The sequence below is a fragment of the Lates calcarifer genome, linkage group LG15 (genome assembly GCF_001640805.2).
Source record: "Lates calcarifer isolate ASB-BC8 linkage group LG15, TLL_Latcal_v3, whole genome shotgun sequence".
Classification (NCBI taxonomy): Eukaryota; Metazoa; Chordata; class Actinopteri; family Centropomidae; genus Lates; species Lates calcarifer.
In genome coordinates this window covers 23,749,583-23,764,740 of record NC_066847.1, presented here as the reverse complement: position 1 = coordinate 23,764,740, position 15,158 = coordinate 23,749,583, and the positions used below count along the sequence as shown (strand labels likewise).

Sequence of the window (15,158 nt, the reverse complement as noted above, 5' to 3'; positions counted from 1 at the left end):
CCACTACCCTTTTCTCTTTCTTCAGTCTTATTTTGAAAGGAAACCTTTGGCTGGTCTCCACCTTCTAAACACAGTGGCCTTGCAAAATAATTTGGAAAAAAAGAGCAGCCTAAACCCCAAAAAATAGTTTAGTTATTAACGTTAGTTGCAACATCTATGTTCTTTTTTAAACGACTAGTTACGTAAGACTTTTTTAAGCAAGCATTTTTTCCCGATGAGCAAAAAATTCAGCTGAATCTTTGACTTGAGCAGAAAGAATGAGAGAACTGAGGAGACAGTGTTTATTAACAGCATATAATGTAACATGAACAGCATAATTTGACATCCACAAATGAAATATAAAAGAAAGAGTAGCCATCCAGTGGTGTTTACCTTATGAATATCTTATATGTTGTAATCTATCTAAGTTTATTGAATGCATGTAAAATATCATGTGCCACTAAGTTTAGCTTATACAATGACATAGTGTATCCCAGCCCACCGTGCGAAGTCAACTAACGTCTGAATGGCTTGGCGAAGAAAATGTGAGCGTAAGAAAGATGCAGCACATTATTTTTCAATGCATTGCATATTTGTACCTGATATTCAAATGCTCTACATGTTTTGTTCTTTTTCTGCAAGCAGTGAGTGTTTATCTGCAGAGAGTCACGTTAACGCCAGAGAGCCGCCTGTCAGACGATGTTGAACTCGCACACCGAGGCTTTCTCGGCCCTGCAGTTCTCGTCGAACCACTTCCCGTTGGCCGTGGTGGAGAGGATGGCGCAGTTCTGGCTGCGCCCTCCGTCCGGCTGCAGGGTGATCTCCGTCTCCCAGTTTTTGAAGCGCACGTTGGACCCCGACTGGTCCACCCACTGGCCGTCGGTCACAATGTCGTTGACGCCCAGCCAGATTTGCTCCTCGGGGCCGATGCTCTGGCGGACGTAGCTGTAGAGCTGGTCATTCTGGTCTCCTGTCACAGGGGTGGCCAAGCTGCCCCCTTTGGCGATGCAGTCGTCGCTGGCCGCGTGGAAAGTCTTCTTCACCGGATCGGCCAGGAAACACTTGCCGATGACCTTTGTACCTCTCAGACAAACTGGATTGGGGGGATTTTGTTTTGAGAAAGTCAGTGAGGTTCAGGTGTCATGTGTTTCTCCATCACTAGTAAGATGTTACATCAGGGTTTAAAATATGATATACTGAGCAGTTAAGTTGTAATACCTGTTTGTAATGCCTGCTGCTCTTTCAACAAATTCAGCTCCTGAACAATGTCATTTATCTGTTTCTTCAGCTCCTCGATAGCAGCACTGTTTGCAGAGTCTGGAAAAGCAAAAAAATGCCAAATGTATCCAGAAGCATAAAGCATTCAGCCAACATTACTGATGAACCTTCACACAGTAGTTCAGTAGTGTTGCTCAGAGACCTACCAAGTGAGGATATTGTTTTCATCTCTTGAATGTCAAATTAATACGAAGGTCCTACCTTTCTTGCCGTTTCTTTTCTTTGAGGTGGTCTGCTGAAGTGAGCAGTGCGCCAGCAGCAGAAGGCAGAACATCAACCGAACTCCTCTAACATCCATAATGCTCGGAAAAACACTTAAAATCCACTCGTAGAGAAACTGGGTTCAGCACAGCACCACAAAAAAGCTCCTCGCAGCTCTGAGTCCTGGCCAGACAGGCTGTTGTTTTACACGCCCAGAGTGGCGGCACAGGGTTGAATGAGGAAATCTTATCTCAGAGAGGACAAATGTTTTACAGATGTTTAACAGACGTTTGTGTTGTTTTTGAAAAGTTGGAGGGAGATGGATGGGGAGCGGGATCGTGCAGCGTTTAACAGCATTCAGACAGGCATGACTCTGGTTCCATATGTCTGTATGTTACCAATAAATCACAGAAGGGCCTTTTCTGTCTGTGTGTGTTTGTTACATCACATTTCTTAGATAAACAGAATCAGAATAATTTAAATTTTCATCAAAAATCTTCATCTGTTTGTGTCACTGTTAAGTTTTCCATGTGATTTTTCATAGTTGTTTGATAATTGAACTATGTATTTAATCTTCTGTTTTCCCGTACTGGGGTCCCTCCCAGAGCCTACATCTGGATCTCCTCAGCGAGCTGGAGGAGGTGCCGATGACACGTGGCAGAGGCTTATATAATGAACAAATATTGTTGTGAATTTAATATTAGTTTATGTTTCATCTCTCAACCTTAAGACAATAGTCTTCATTTTCACTGACCACCACCAATGGTGAGAAAACTGACTTTGTCCAAGTGTCAAAATGTCCAGTGATCCCACTCTCTCTGAAATCACTCAGCCAAATAACACATTAAAATGATGCAATGCATAGCTCCGCTTCTAAACATGATCAAACATACTCACAGTTTTTATGTAGAAACTGGATTATAATATGCATTTCACCCTCACATATTCAAAAAAAAAAACAGCTAGATCACAAAGAGGGTGTATTGTATTTGTAGACTCCATATTACACCTTCAGTCTTCAACATACACACTGTCTGCTATCTACTGTACATTGAGATTTTTTGAGTACATTTTCCAATGTTCATACCTCCCTTTTTCCTTAACACTTACATCTGGATTTAAATCTTTGTGGAAGATTTGTTGCTTGCAACAAAATATATGTTACTGAAATGAGTTGAGTCAGTGCCTCCTACTGTAATATAATTATATATTTATGATTCTTCTTTTAGAGAGGTTGTCTGCTGTCCTGGGAAAGAAAGACAAATTATGAAGTTCTTTTATAAATCACACCCTGCAAGGGACTAGAAATAACCTCGCTCGTGGGAATGACTCAATCAAATTCTCATTTGCATGTATGAAATCATTATTATATGCAGGAAGAAGGTAAAAGAGGTGATAGATATTTTCATCTATTTTCATTTTACAATTAAATGGTTGAAAGGTTGTTGTTGTTTTTTAAAGCAACTTGCTTTATTCATCCCTTGTATAGCACATATATACAGTACAATGTTGATAGGGATGGGAAGTTGGGCTCTTATTGCCATTACTATTGTTTTGTCTTGTATGTTTAACATCATTATTTCTGTTATGAGATCAAAAAAAAAAAAACAAACAGGGAGTGATTTTATCAATATATTTGAAATAAATTATTTACAAAATAAATTAACAATGAAGCTGTTAATAAGTAAGTATAGAACAGTAATATGACATTCACTGAAAATAAGTCATTTATAATGTACAAAAGTTCAGGCAAAGGCAAAGGCAAAGGCGGCTTGTAAATACTATACAGAAAAAACAATGCCCAGTGGTCACGGTGTTTGCTGCTGCCCTGAGCACAGCAGACAGGCTGACGCTTGGGTCTCTGATTCAGAGTACAGACAGTGCATGGGTCACAATTCAGTATTCACTCAAATGCATAGTTAGTTAGTTAATTAGTTCATTTCAATCCGGACTACATCACTTTGGCCATCAGCTCTTCATCTTCCACAGAGTAATGATGATGAATGTGCTGAGATGACAACACAGGAGAACAAACAGCACAAAATCTGCAGGGACATGGAAGGCTGTGTTGAATCACATGATGGCTGTGCACGTACAGTACATTATATTTATGCACACTCATCTTGTGTAACTAATTTATTTATTATTAACCTATATTTTTCTATTTGTCTGAATGCAGTTCCTTTACGCCACTGGAATACTTAATTTCCCTCTGGGGATCATTAAAGTGTTATATTCTCTTACTCTTCAATTTTACAATCTTGATGCTTTCGAGTTGTTTTTTAAAATATAATTATCTATTACTGCAACTTCAATGTGCCTTGTGCATTTGTTCATTGCTCCGTGGAATAAGAAGCACTTGAGATAAATGCGAAGCTCTTTGCGACACAGCTTTGCTCTTACTTCTAACCAACAAGCAAAGCTCAGTGTTTTCCAAAACAGTGCAGCTCCTTTACTGGTATATCTGTCTGGGTGTATATCTTATATAATTTATCATGTTTAGAAGTCTTTTTTTTTCCACAGTGAACAGAAAATTTTAAAAACACTTGTCAGAATTCACAAGGAACACACGAGGTTTGCAGAATCACAACACTCCACATAAAATAAATACAACTGAATGAAGGACGTCACTCAAAAAAAAAAGACACATCTTGAGGTGAAAACATGCTGGAATAAATTAAGCTTCATGTTTGCAAAAAAGTAAAATACAATGGGTCCTCTTCATCTCGTTGCCACTGTAAACTATCTGAAGCCTCGGCAGAGTGTTAGGCACCATCCCTCTGGTCTACGTCGGGCAAAGCACTGCAATAACAGCAGAGATGAATATTAGTAGAGCTGTGATGGACTAGAGACGAGCTGATGCCAGTAAAATGCACAAGAGGAGATAAAAAGGAGGAAAAACAAAAGGAAAAAAAAACACCTGTGAACATTCACAGTTTCGCCATATCAGTTATAGATTGTTAAATATCAATAAAGTGAAGCATTATCTCACACATTAGGTTGGGTGTTGAAGGATAAATGTTTGCAGGCAACTGATCATCATAAAACAGTGTCGTCAATATTAACTGCACGGTGAACAGAGCTCGGCTGTGCATATCAGTGAGTCACTGTCTGCGAGTCTAGACACTATGAGGGATAAACCATGCTGCAGCCAGTCACTGTGTCACCATGTGGGGAGTGGGAGGTGGAGGGGGGAGGAGACGTGAGAAGGGGGGACATCCGGGGTCAGACTGCACTACACTTCAGTGGTAGAGAGGGGGCACTCTGCCATTGCGAGTGACAACACCACAACAGCGCACATCACATGTGAACATGTCACAAACCTCTCCATCCATCGCTCACACCAGAGCTAAATTAGGCAGAGTGGGACATAAAAGAAGAGATAGAGAAAGAAAACATAAAGAAAAGAAAACAGAACGTGTGTTGAAAGAAAGGACACACAAAAGATAGAAGAAGTGTTTTGGTAAGAGACACTGAGGAAACAGTGCTTCAATGTGCCTCACATTTATATAGTATCTGACATTAATGTGAAATCATTTTCTAAAGCATACTGTATTTCCTTTTATGTTGAGTGTTTCTGTCTAGGTTTGCTTATTGCTACATGGTGATGCAATACGAACTACAAGATTCATATTATGTTTTTCACATTCTCCATATTTGCCTATTGTTCTTGTCTATCCACATATGAATTTTCAACACTATAAGATAAAAAAGCAATATTTTGTGGCAGCCAGCTGTTGAACTTTACATTTTGTTTTGTCTTTAAATGCACCAACATGTACTGTTTTCAAAGCAGTTACCTGCTCTTAACTGCAAAACCAAGCAATAGCAATGTAACTTGACCAAACTTGGCAGGCTTGACTAAAAAATAAAAGCAGTAGCATGTTCAGGATAATGGATTGGATGGAGGGACGTTCTCTGCAAGATGATTTTTTTGTACAAGTTTGTAATTTTGAGAGGGAGGAAAGAGATTTAAACTGTTACTAAATGGGATGAAGATTGTCAAGAGCAATGTTAAGTATGTGGTAAATGGGCTGAAACATGCAAATTCACTTGGTCCTTTAACTTTGCCTTATCAGCACAGTCACAACTGATCAGTCATTGATCGTTTTGATTTTAGGAAATATAATCTACTGTGATAAAAAAAAAAAAAAACAGACAAAAAGTGAAAAACTCACCTTTGAGAATATAGTCTGTTAAGAGACTGGGCACCTTGTCACTGTCATCTCTCATAGCTTGAAGAACTGAGAGGCAGCAGATAGAAGGAGCAGAAGTGAACGGATCAGACACAGCCGCTACAATTCAACCATTATTGGTGCAGATGAAAGGAACTTACTTTTGGTCAGGATCTGGAGGTCCTCGATCGAAGGAGGATGCCCCTTTTTCTCATAAGGGATGACTGTGGTCAAATACTGTCAGCCATTAGAGACAAGGACAAGGAGAGAGGAAACAATAAAGCAGAGCATCTAATGCATGAATCCTGGAGAAAGAACAACACATACAGTTTGACTTGTTCTTTACTTGAGAACCAGACCTAACTATTTTGAAAAAGTAGCTAGCTGAGATCCTGTCAAAGTGTATATTTTCAGTGCAGAGAGCAGAAAGGTAAAGATCAGCAGCTGAGAGAGAAATAGTAAGTAACCTGTCTTTCACTGCACCCACTCCCAAAAGTTTGCCGGAAGCTGTTTTGAATGACGGAGGAGAGTCCCTCCATGCTGAAGCGCTGGAGGAGGAAGGAAGCAAAGCAGAGAAACACAGGAAGAGAGAAAATCATAAGAATGGAAAAAGCAGCAGGAAATGCAGCCATGAGTGCAAAAGAAAGATCTCAAGATATCAGATGATTACATTAATATACATTTCAAGAGATCAATAAGCAGATAAATAAATCCATCAGGCTGGTAATGCTTCTTTTGAACCTAAAGTACTAACTGATCCAAGTGTTTTCTCCGCGTGGCCCTGCGACGTCCCGGCTCCACCTTTAAGCTTCTTCTTCTTCCTCAGCAGCTCGCGGTGCTCCTTCTGCCGGTTTTGCACATCGATGAGTGCTGAGATGAAACTGTTCTTCACCTCTTTCTCAAAGTCCAGTTCATCCCTGAGAGCCAGCTGCTGCACCAGCTCCTCCGAGAACCTCCTGATGTTCGTCTCCGTCTCCTCCAGGCGTTCGTTCAGCTCCGCAACGGTCAGGGTCCTTACCCCTGACACCGGAAACACACAGAGACAAACAAAACACAAAGTTATTTGATACTGAAGGAAGGCGGTCAGGCCATTTAAAAGTGCAAAAATGAATTATATACTCAATTTATTCAGTATATTAAGAAGTGCTTTCAGTTTTACAGGATTTTATGGATGACTTGGATGTAAAAGTACGTTTCTAGATTCAGGTCAGAAGTACATGGTGGATCTTTTATATTACATTTACTACAATAATATCAACTTGGTGCCAGAGCATTAATAACATTAAAGGGGCTATTTGTAAGTTTTCTCTGTCGTCGAAAGTGGTTTCTGGTCTGGAGTCGCTGGTGGTGATGGTCGCTTGTCAAGAGCCATCATTGTGTTTACAATACAAGAGGTTATAATGCGCCCTCTGAGCAACTTCTTCAGGACAGTCTGGGTGCTGTAGTGAGTCGCTATCGGAAAATGATGAGACAGGCTAGCAGGGCTGGGGCTAACTGCTTAGCATGCTAATTTCAGTAGAAGAAATGATAAAACTAGAAGTTAAACTTTGCTGTTGTTTTCCACTGTTGGAGACAGCTCTTGGTGAGTAAAGGAATGAAGTTTGATGCTGAACTCACAACATTTCTACAAGAAATAAAAAAGCTGCTAATGCTAACATTGGCTATGTAGCGATAGCAAAACTTACAAATATCTCTCTTAAAGAACACACCTGGCCTCATTTTATATTTTCTTATTGTCAGTAAATCCCATGACCAAAACAACAATACTTTAAGACATTTTGTGCTATTAAGACACATTTTGTGCTCTATGCTCTACATTTTGTTATTGACTCAAATAAACTGTAGTGCCCATGTTCAATGAAATGAAGGAACATGTCACAACAATTCATTGTTGGTTTTGGTCTTTTCATGGGATTTGTTGACAATGAGACAAATACAGAATATTAGCAGAGCTGTCTAATTTTGATGAACTTGCCGAGGCTCACTGGTCTGTACCACTTTATATGTGCTCTCAGAGTTAGAGGAACACAAGAACATGCTGTAAGAGAATGTGTCATGATATTGATTATGTACTAGTGTATTAATACCAAATCACAGAACATATCATGACTGTTAATTCACTGCTGCAAGAATACATATCATGATATATTGGCAACTTCATAGTTATCCATATCACAACAGAGCATGTCATATAACACTGATTATTTATCCTGATTGATGGACACTCACTCTCCTCGTAGCTGGAGCTGCTGGTGGACCGCTGGACATCCAATGAGAGCATCGAGAGGTCCGACTGTGAGGGATTGTGTGCTGCCTCCATGTCAGGTGAGTCCTGCATCATCTCCTCTATCTCCTCAATAACCTGAGAGAGTGTAAAGAGACAGAGAAAGCAGCACTTAAAATATCCCTTTGAACATCAGTTATTAAATCTCTGTGGGGATTTCAGTCATGTTAAGCCGCTGCTCTGCATTTGCAGGCTTGAAGCATCATGGCTGCGAACAGGCCAGACTGTGCTGGAGGTTGGTGTTTATGTGCAACCTACCTGCTCTGCTGTGAAGAGGGGCTCCTCCGCGAGGCAGGAGACAATGATGGAGTGCATGTCCAGCTGCTCCCTCAGCTCCTCGTCGTCCGAGAGCTCCGCCGTGACATCAGCCTTCCTCTAGCCAGGAACAGGACGAGGGGGGAGGGAGAAACAGGGAATTTAATCAAAGCACTAAACCCTGGCACAATGAATATTTGAGATTTGTGAGATGAACAGAGGAGAGATTTGGCGTGGGAAGGAGAAAGGAAAGGGAGGGGGGAGCTGGGGGTTAACGGGAAAGTGGGACAGAGATGGGATATGGGAAGGGTGGAATCACTCACAGTTTTCTCTTCCAGGTTGAACGTGGGGACGTGGAGGGAACGCGTTCGAGACTGTTTCCAGTCCACGGGCATCACGTGCCCGTAGTTACTTGTTAAAGCGTTCCATATTCTGTGAGGAGACAAAACAAGTCTTAACAAACCTTTCAGTTCAAAAATGCTCAAACCACACTGAAATAATGATCAGAATTATAAACCCTGATAACAACTTTTCCAGAGCCTCAGTACTTTTCTTGTAGCTGAAGCACTACAGGAACTAAATGTGAGAGGACGCCACACAAATATTTTTAGAAATCACATCCACAGATGTATCAGAATCAGATTAAACAGTTTTGGTGTAGAGGGCAAATATGACACACTCCTGTAATCCCCAACATGGACCGCTATCAAGTTGAAAATGCCACTGATGATTAAATTTTTGTGTCACAAAAGCTCAAAGCTGCAGGATGGTGCTGTCACTGGATGAATGTTCAGTGCTAATGTTTAATATGTTCGTCATGGTGATTTACTGACTTTACCACTAATAAATCCACAGTTTGTCAAAACACTTTATATGTCTTTGGTATGGTAACGTGTGGACCCCCTGTGTTACTACTAACAGAGAAGCATTAAGTGGGGCTGGGTGATATTGCATTAAAACAATATTAGGTCTGTGGCTAATGATTATTTTATAATCAGTTACTCTGCCAGTTATTGTCTTGAGTAGTTGCTTAGTCATTAGTCTACAGAATCTCTAAACAGCATCTTCAAAGTGCCAGTTCAGTCCAAACAATCTGAAATCCAAATATTTAACTTACTAACTAACGTTTTTATTTATTTCTGTCTGAATTATTAATAAATGATCAAAATAGTTTCAAATCATTAAATAGTTTCAGATAATTGTCAGTGAACTGATTTATTGAACTGATTAGTCATTTCAGCACAAAATAATATAATACTAAAGTATATATTGGCAATAAAAATGGGCTATTAGTAACTATGTAATGGCTTATAAAACCGAAATATTCAATAGAAGTGATCCCTGTGTCACAAATATCAGCGGTAAAAATAAATAAATAAATAAATAAGGATATTACTTGTCAGTTCACTCATATCTGCTAATATCGGGTTTTTAAAGCCATCTAAGGGCAGATACAGATATCATGCCGATGTTAGTGCGCCTGTTTGGTTGAATGAATGTGTAAAAACGTATCTCACTTTCCAGTCTGTTATCAGAGAGGATTAAAGCAGAGTATTAATGGGTTGACCAAAGATGGCTGTCACTGTAGCCCCATACCATTAAGCCCATGTTGGCTTCAGGATATAGGGAAATTAAACACCATGCTTTTATATATTCTTCAGAATACGAGCTGTAGCTGAGTGGAAGCTCCGTATCCACACATCTTTAAAGACAACTATCCTGCGGACAGGCCACAAACAAAAACTCACTCGTCTTTTTGCAGCAGCGTGTCCTCCGAGATCACACTCACGGGAGCGATGCTGTCCGTCTTCGCGTTAAAATTTCGGAAGCACGCTGATAGCTTCTCATCAAAATCGTTCACCAGGTCCTCCATGGACCTGAAAGCTCCGGTTTCCCCCGGGGAGAAGCTGTTGTCATGCAGCTCGGGGAGATCATCATCACCATGGTCCAGGAGGAGCTGCGGTACGGCTTCCCCTGTGGCGGCGGCGGCTGCAGCTGCTGCTGCACGGCCTTTCAGCGGCAGCAGCTCCTGCTCTGAAACCATGGTCAAATCACCCGGACACGGCCAGTCGTCGTCGAAATGCGCGATGGGTGCATCCATAGCCCGGACCAGCCTAAAAGCTCCGGGTAAATGACGGGTGTGTTGTGGGACTGGCAGGCCTCAGCATCCTCTCTGTCTGCCCGCTCACTTCCCACAGACAGGATCCTCCGGACAGTGTGGCTGCACCGGGCCGACTAGTGGTGACATTTTCCAGGATTTTAGGATACAAAGTACCCAACACCGCAGGTCAGGAAAGCGCAGTGGCAGCGGTTTAGATTCTGTTGGTCAGTCTGAATACTGGATACACTTTTTTTTTTGTAGAGCAATAAAAAAAAAAAACATAGTCATTCATTCATTTCATTCGTTGCCATTGTTATTATTATTTTATTTTTTGAGGCAAACTTGTAATATACACAAAATGTTTCAAAACTGTAGCAAAATAGGCGCATCTTACATGCCAGTTGTTTGTTTGTGTGTGTGTGTGTGTGTGTGAGAGAGAGAGAGAGAGAGAGAGAGAGAGAGAGAGAGAGAGAGAGAGAGAGAGAGAGAGAGGGTGGGGGGGTGGAGTGTGGGGGCGACCTCTAGTGGATGGAAATGGGGACCGTGAAGGCATCACCTCATTCCACAGTATCAACTGCTCCCTGCGTTGCTAATAGCAACAGACTCCAAACAAACAGAAAGAAACCACGGGAAGTTCCTCTGGACAGACACAGACCCGCGCTCATAGCGGACCGGGATATTTAGGTTTAGCAGTTTACTCGCAGTCTCAGGTAAAATGAGCTCACCTTTATCGATGCTGAAGAAAACAAGGCGCACTCCGCTGCAGGGCCCTATGAATGAGCATTGGTAGGTTATTGACTGAGTAGAGATCTCTGACTTCACTATGCAAACAGGGAGCAGATACATGTAACTGTGTTTGACCTGCAGGGACAGGGACAGACAGAAAGTGCCTTTCAGGAGGAATCTGTTAAAAGGTAGGCTGGTCAAATGTTATATTTCACACAATGACCTGACACTGACCTGACAGGTGACTAAACAACATTTATCAACAGTGGTGAGTGTGAGTGAGTATTTAGATCCTTTAGAAGTACTAATGCCACAGTAGAAAAACACTAACAGTATGTAGGCTTAAGTATAATCAGGACAATGCACTGAAAGTATATAAAGGTCAGTGCAGAAAAAACTGTCTCAGACTATAACATTTCATTTAATTATTACTACTCTTGTTTATATTAAACTTCATTATTATTACTCTTGTTTTATATAAAATTGCATCCAATGATTATATTTTCATCATGTGTTAAATCAGTAGATTAGTTTTTGTTTTGTAAAACTTTAGAAAACTGTGAGAAATGCCCAACTTCAACTTGCTTTGGCATGAGAGGGAGAAAGGATTTGTCCAATTATAAATAAAATTCAACTTAATAAATAAAATAGAATAACCAAAATAATGACATGGAAAAAACAGCAAAACCTCACATTTGATCAGCTGGAAGCATGAAAAGTTTGGCATTTTAGCATTGAAAAAAGTAGTTAATAAAGAAAATAGTCTCAGCTCTAATTATATTAACTGATAGCCACATATGTTGTAAGGTCTTCATATGTTCGGTATGTAAAATTCTACTTTGTAAAGTAACAGCTGAGTAAGAATAATCCTGGCCCTTTTTCAGAGTTTCAGGCAGCTTTGGTGGACAGCAATGGTGACGATTCATCTGATCCAAACCGTCCTCAAACCTCTCGTACTCTGGCAAGCGATCCCTCCTCTTCAAAGTCAAAAGCCCCATTAAAGAAAGGTAAATGTTATTTATTCCAAAGCCGAGTATGTCTTCATTTGCTTACTGTCATAAAAAACAAAGAAAATCTAACCCCAGCTCTGATGATCAGCTGCTCCACCGAGCGACTTTGAGCTCATGTCTGCCATGATGCAGCGGGTGACTCTGCTGGAGAAGAAAGTGAAGAGCCAAGCGCAGGAGATCGAGTGCAAGGTGAACACACACCTCCTCCAGATCAATAGTGATATGGCTGCAATATACATCTGTGAAACATGTCACACCACTACACCTTAAATGTTCTTCATCCTTCTAAAGAATAAAAAGATCTCTGCTTTGGAGGAGAAGCTAAGGGTTCAGAGAGAATCAGGTAATTTACCCTCAACATGAACAGACCAGAGTTTGATATAAGCAGATGATACAGATGAAATGATTTTGTGTGGATTCAGAGTTTAGAGATCTGAGTGGCAGAGATGATCTTGAAAGAAGGTGCCAACAACTGCAGAATCAAGTGCATGAAATGGAAGTAAGTAGATTTAATAGAGCATTTCATTCATGTCAATATATTTTACACCATACTGAATTCTGCTTGTCCCTGTCCTGCAGAACTTTCTAGATGACTATGGTTTGATCTGGGTGGGAGATGGGGAGACCAGTGACTCAGCTGAGTGTGAGCAGACACACAGCTCAGGTAGAGGCCTCTGGCAGCCAGGTATTTTCATCATCACAGGCCCTAAGCTTTCCTGCAAGAGCAGGGATATAAGTCTTCTTCTTCTACCCAAAATGATTCCTAAATTATTGTATATCTTTCCTCTGCAGGCACCTCTGGGGTCAGGGATTTCCACATGAACTTTGACCTTGTGCTGCAGAGGATCAAGGAGCTGAATGTCCTGGCAGGGGAGGGTGAGTCTTTTGTGCAGTCTACAGCCAGGGGGGCACAGCTGGCCAAGAAGGATCCTATTCAGCTCAGGCTCTACAGCAACGGCATCGTCATGTTCGATGGCCCTTTCCGCTCGTATCAGGAGCACAGCACCCAGGTTGGCAAACTAAAACTGTACAGGAAAAAGTGAGGCCGAACTTTGAAGTGGGATCTTTTGATGGTTCTGTTTCTTTTTGTTTGGTCTTTGCAGCACTGCATGCAAGATCTGATGGATGGGTATTTTCCATCTGAGCTTCAGGAGAGATTTCCAAATGGCGTTCCTTTTGAAGTGAGTTTCTGTTTCTTTTCTGTCTTTCTATCAGCAAATGTGCACAAATTTGTGACTTAATAGAAACTTACTGTGTAGGTTCACGACAGGCGAGATGAGGAATTTATCCTCAGGCTACCGTGGGATAAATTTCCTGGTGAAGGACAGGCTGTTTGTGGGGAATCATCGAATGTTGCTAGCTCTCAAATACCTGGTCTGTGCATCACACAAACATCACTCTGATACTTCCTGCCGTGGAAATCCATCATCTTCATCGTCACTTTCCTGTCTTCTTCCGGTTCACAGGCAAGAAACTGACCACAGATCAGTTCCTGAGGAGGCTGCCCAAGGTGGTGGTCAAAGCGGGTCGAGTGATTGATATCAGGGACTCACTGAGGGCAACCCTGCAGGTGAGAGGGCAGAAAAGATCCACATCACAGGCCCTGTGTGTGTATGTACTGAATGCTCATCTATGCAGATGATCAATTTACCTATTTTGTTTGTCTGTAGCTGTACTTAATATAACGCTCATTATTTAACAAGCACTTTCTTTAGGGTTCATCTGACACCCAGAGCAACGACTCAGTGATCCTCATAAATACACCAGCACTGCAGGCGATGAAAGAGAGGTATTAAAATTTCATCATTCATAACATAAGCACTTTTAACACAGTTTTGTGTTAATGCTGACATTTAACTGACTTACCAGTGGGCATCAGTCATTAAAACCTATGTTGTACAGACGAGCAGTCATGCGTAACATTTCCACTTGATGTACAAGTACAGCCATGGAAAAACATGGCATCTGGGCTTTAATATGTAACTCAGTATGAACATCATATAGCATATCCAGATACAAGACCAAAACAGCATGCAAATCATTTTCTAACTTTACAACTGTGTAGAAATTAGGGGGAAAAGCAGGGTTTAAGGGGTTAACAGGAACTGCTAAATACAACTACACACTGCATGATGTAAAGGCTGATTAAAATCCCTGTTTGGCGACGATGACTGATAGTCGAGATTGTGTACAACAGGTCACCACGGACAGCCAGCACTCGTTAGCTTGTGATAGGGTCTGGGATTCAGATCTGTGACCTCCTTAAGGAGTCTGAGACCAGCTGAAGACATTGTTACATAAAGTGTTTGATTTTTATGCCTCACGCTGCAGCTGGTAATGTAAGTTTTGATTGATGTAATGATGACAGTGTTAGCAGGCCTGTGTCAGCTTTCACTACTCTGACTTTTCTTACATATTTTCTCTCAGGCTGCAGACGCACAGCTCTGACCGGCCTTCGTCCGCCCGTGATGTCATCACACTCAAGGTCAAGTCAGAGGATGGGAATTGTACTTACGTCTTGAGAATGTGTTTCTCAGAAACAATCGCCCACCTGAGACAGTATCTGGACAAACACCGGTGAGACCACGTCCTCCTGTGGAAGTTACCTTTCTGTTAGCTTCTGTCTTCATAATCATGTGACACTCGTTGCTTGTGTTTCTCACACTATAGAGGCAGTGGTCTCCCAGGTTATGACATCATCAGCGCGTACCCACAGTGCTGCTACGATGATGACTGCAGGACGCTGCAATCGTGTGGACTCACGACTAACGCAACTCTGCTGCTGCGAAAGAGACAAAACCCTCATTCATTGATGGGAGTAAATAAAATAAACCTATAAAACGTTATGTATGACTTGTACATTTTTTTTTTTAAATCAGCCTTTTCACAACAGACAGGAAATCATATTAGGAACGGTACGGATGTTACTAATAACATTAACGATGGAGTCCTAGACAGTGACTCAGCATGTGCAATACCAGGACCCTGAAAATGGGGCAGCTAAATGGAATTCAGCCATCGGTTATCTTATTATTTACACATGATTTTCTTATTGTGTCGTCTTAAATGACTTCTGTGAAAAAGGCCCATGTTTGAGGTACTGAACCTCCAACCTTTTCTCTGCCCATAACCAATTTCAATACCTCAGC

At 41.3% G+C, this 15,158-nt stretch overlaps 3 protein-coding genes across 4 annotated transcripts; 1 reads left to right on the top strand and 2 right to left on the bottom strand.

The window, feature by feature from the left end:
* Positions 1 to 267: 267 nt before the first annotated feature.
* clec3ba (C-type lectin domain family 3, member Ba) lies at positions 268 to 1,701 on the bottom strand. The gene is made up of 3 exons (XM_018680332.2): positions 1,459 to 1,701; positions 1,198 to 1,296; positions 268 to 1,072 (listed from the first exon to the last, which is right to left on the bottom strand). Exons 1-3 carry the CDS (start codon positions 1,553 to 1,555, stop codon positions 672 to 674), a joined length of 597 nt encoding a protein of 198 aa, XP_018535848.1. The 5' UTR covers positions 1,556 to 1,701; the 3' UTR covers positions 268 to 671.
* A 1,375-nt stretch (positions 1,702 to 3,076) lies between these two features.
* On the bottom strand, positions 3,077 to 10,424 carry fez2a (fasciculation and elongation protein zeta 2a). Of its 2 annotated transcripts, XM_018686279.2 has the most exons (9): positions 9,921 to 10,424; positions 8,496 to 8,604; positions 8,176 to 8,292; positions 7,863 to 7,995; positions 6,388 to 6,653; positions 6,101 to 6,181; positions 5,795 to 5,870; positions 5,637 to 5,702; positions 3,077 to 4,260 (listed from the first exon to the last, which is right to left on the bottom strand). In XM_018686279.2, exons 1-9 carry the CDS (start codon positions 10,271 to 10,273, stop codon positions 4,244 to 4,246), a joined length of 1,218 nt encoding a protein of 405 aa, XP_018541795.1. In that variant the 5' UTR covers positions 10,274 to 10,424; the 3' UTR covers positions 3,077 to 4,243. The 2 variants fall into 2 exon arrangements, with proteins under 2 accessions (XP_018541795.1, XP_018541805.1); XM_018686289.2 differs by lacking the exon at positions 6,101 to 6,181.
* Positions 10,425 to 10,767: 343 nt separating this feature from the next.
* On the top strand, positions 10,768 to 14,855 carry ubxn11 (UBX domain protein 11). The gene is made up of 14 exons (XM_018686301.2): positions 10,768 to 11,059; positions 11,141 to 11,187; positions 11,884 to 12,006; positions 12,098 to 12,198; positions 12,301 to 12,352; positions 12,432 to 12,508; positions 12,589 to 12,694; positions 12,802 to 13,019; positions 13,113 to 13,190; positions 13,269 to 13,383; positions 13,476 to 13,579; positions 13,725 to 13,798; positions 14,437 to 14,586; positions 14,680 to 14,855. The coding sequence occupies exons 1-14, from the start codon at positions 10,989 to 10,991 to the stop codon at positions 14,846 to 14,848; spliced, it is 1,485 nt and encodes a 494-aa protein (XP_018541817.1). The 5' UTR covers positions 10,768 to 10,988; the 3' UTR covers positions 14,849 to 14,855.
* The last annotated feature ends 303 nt before the right edge of the window (positions 14,856 to 15,158 follow it).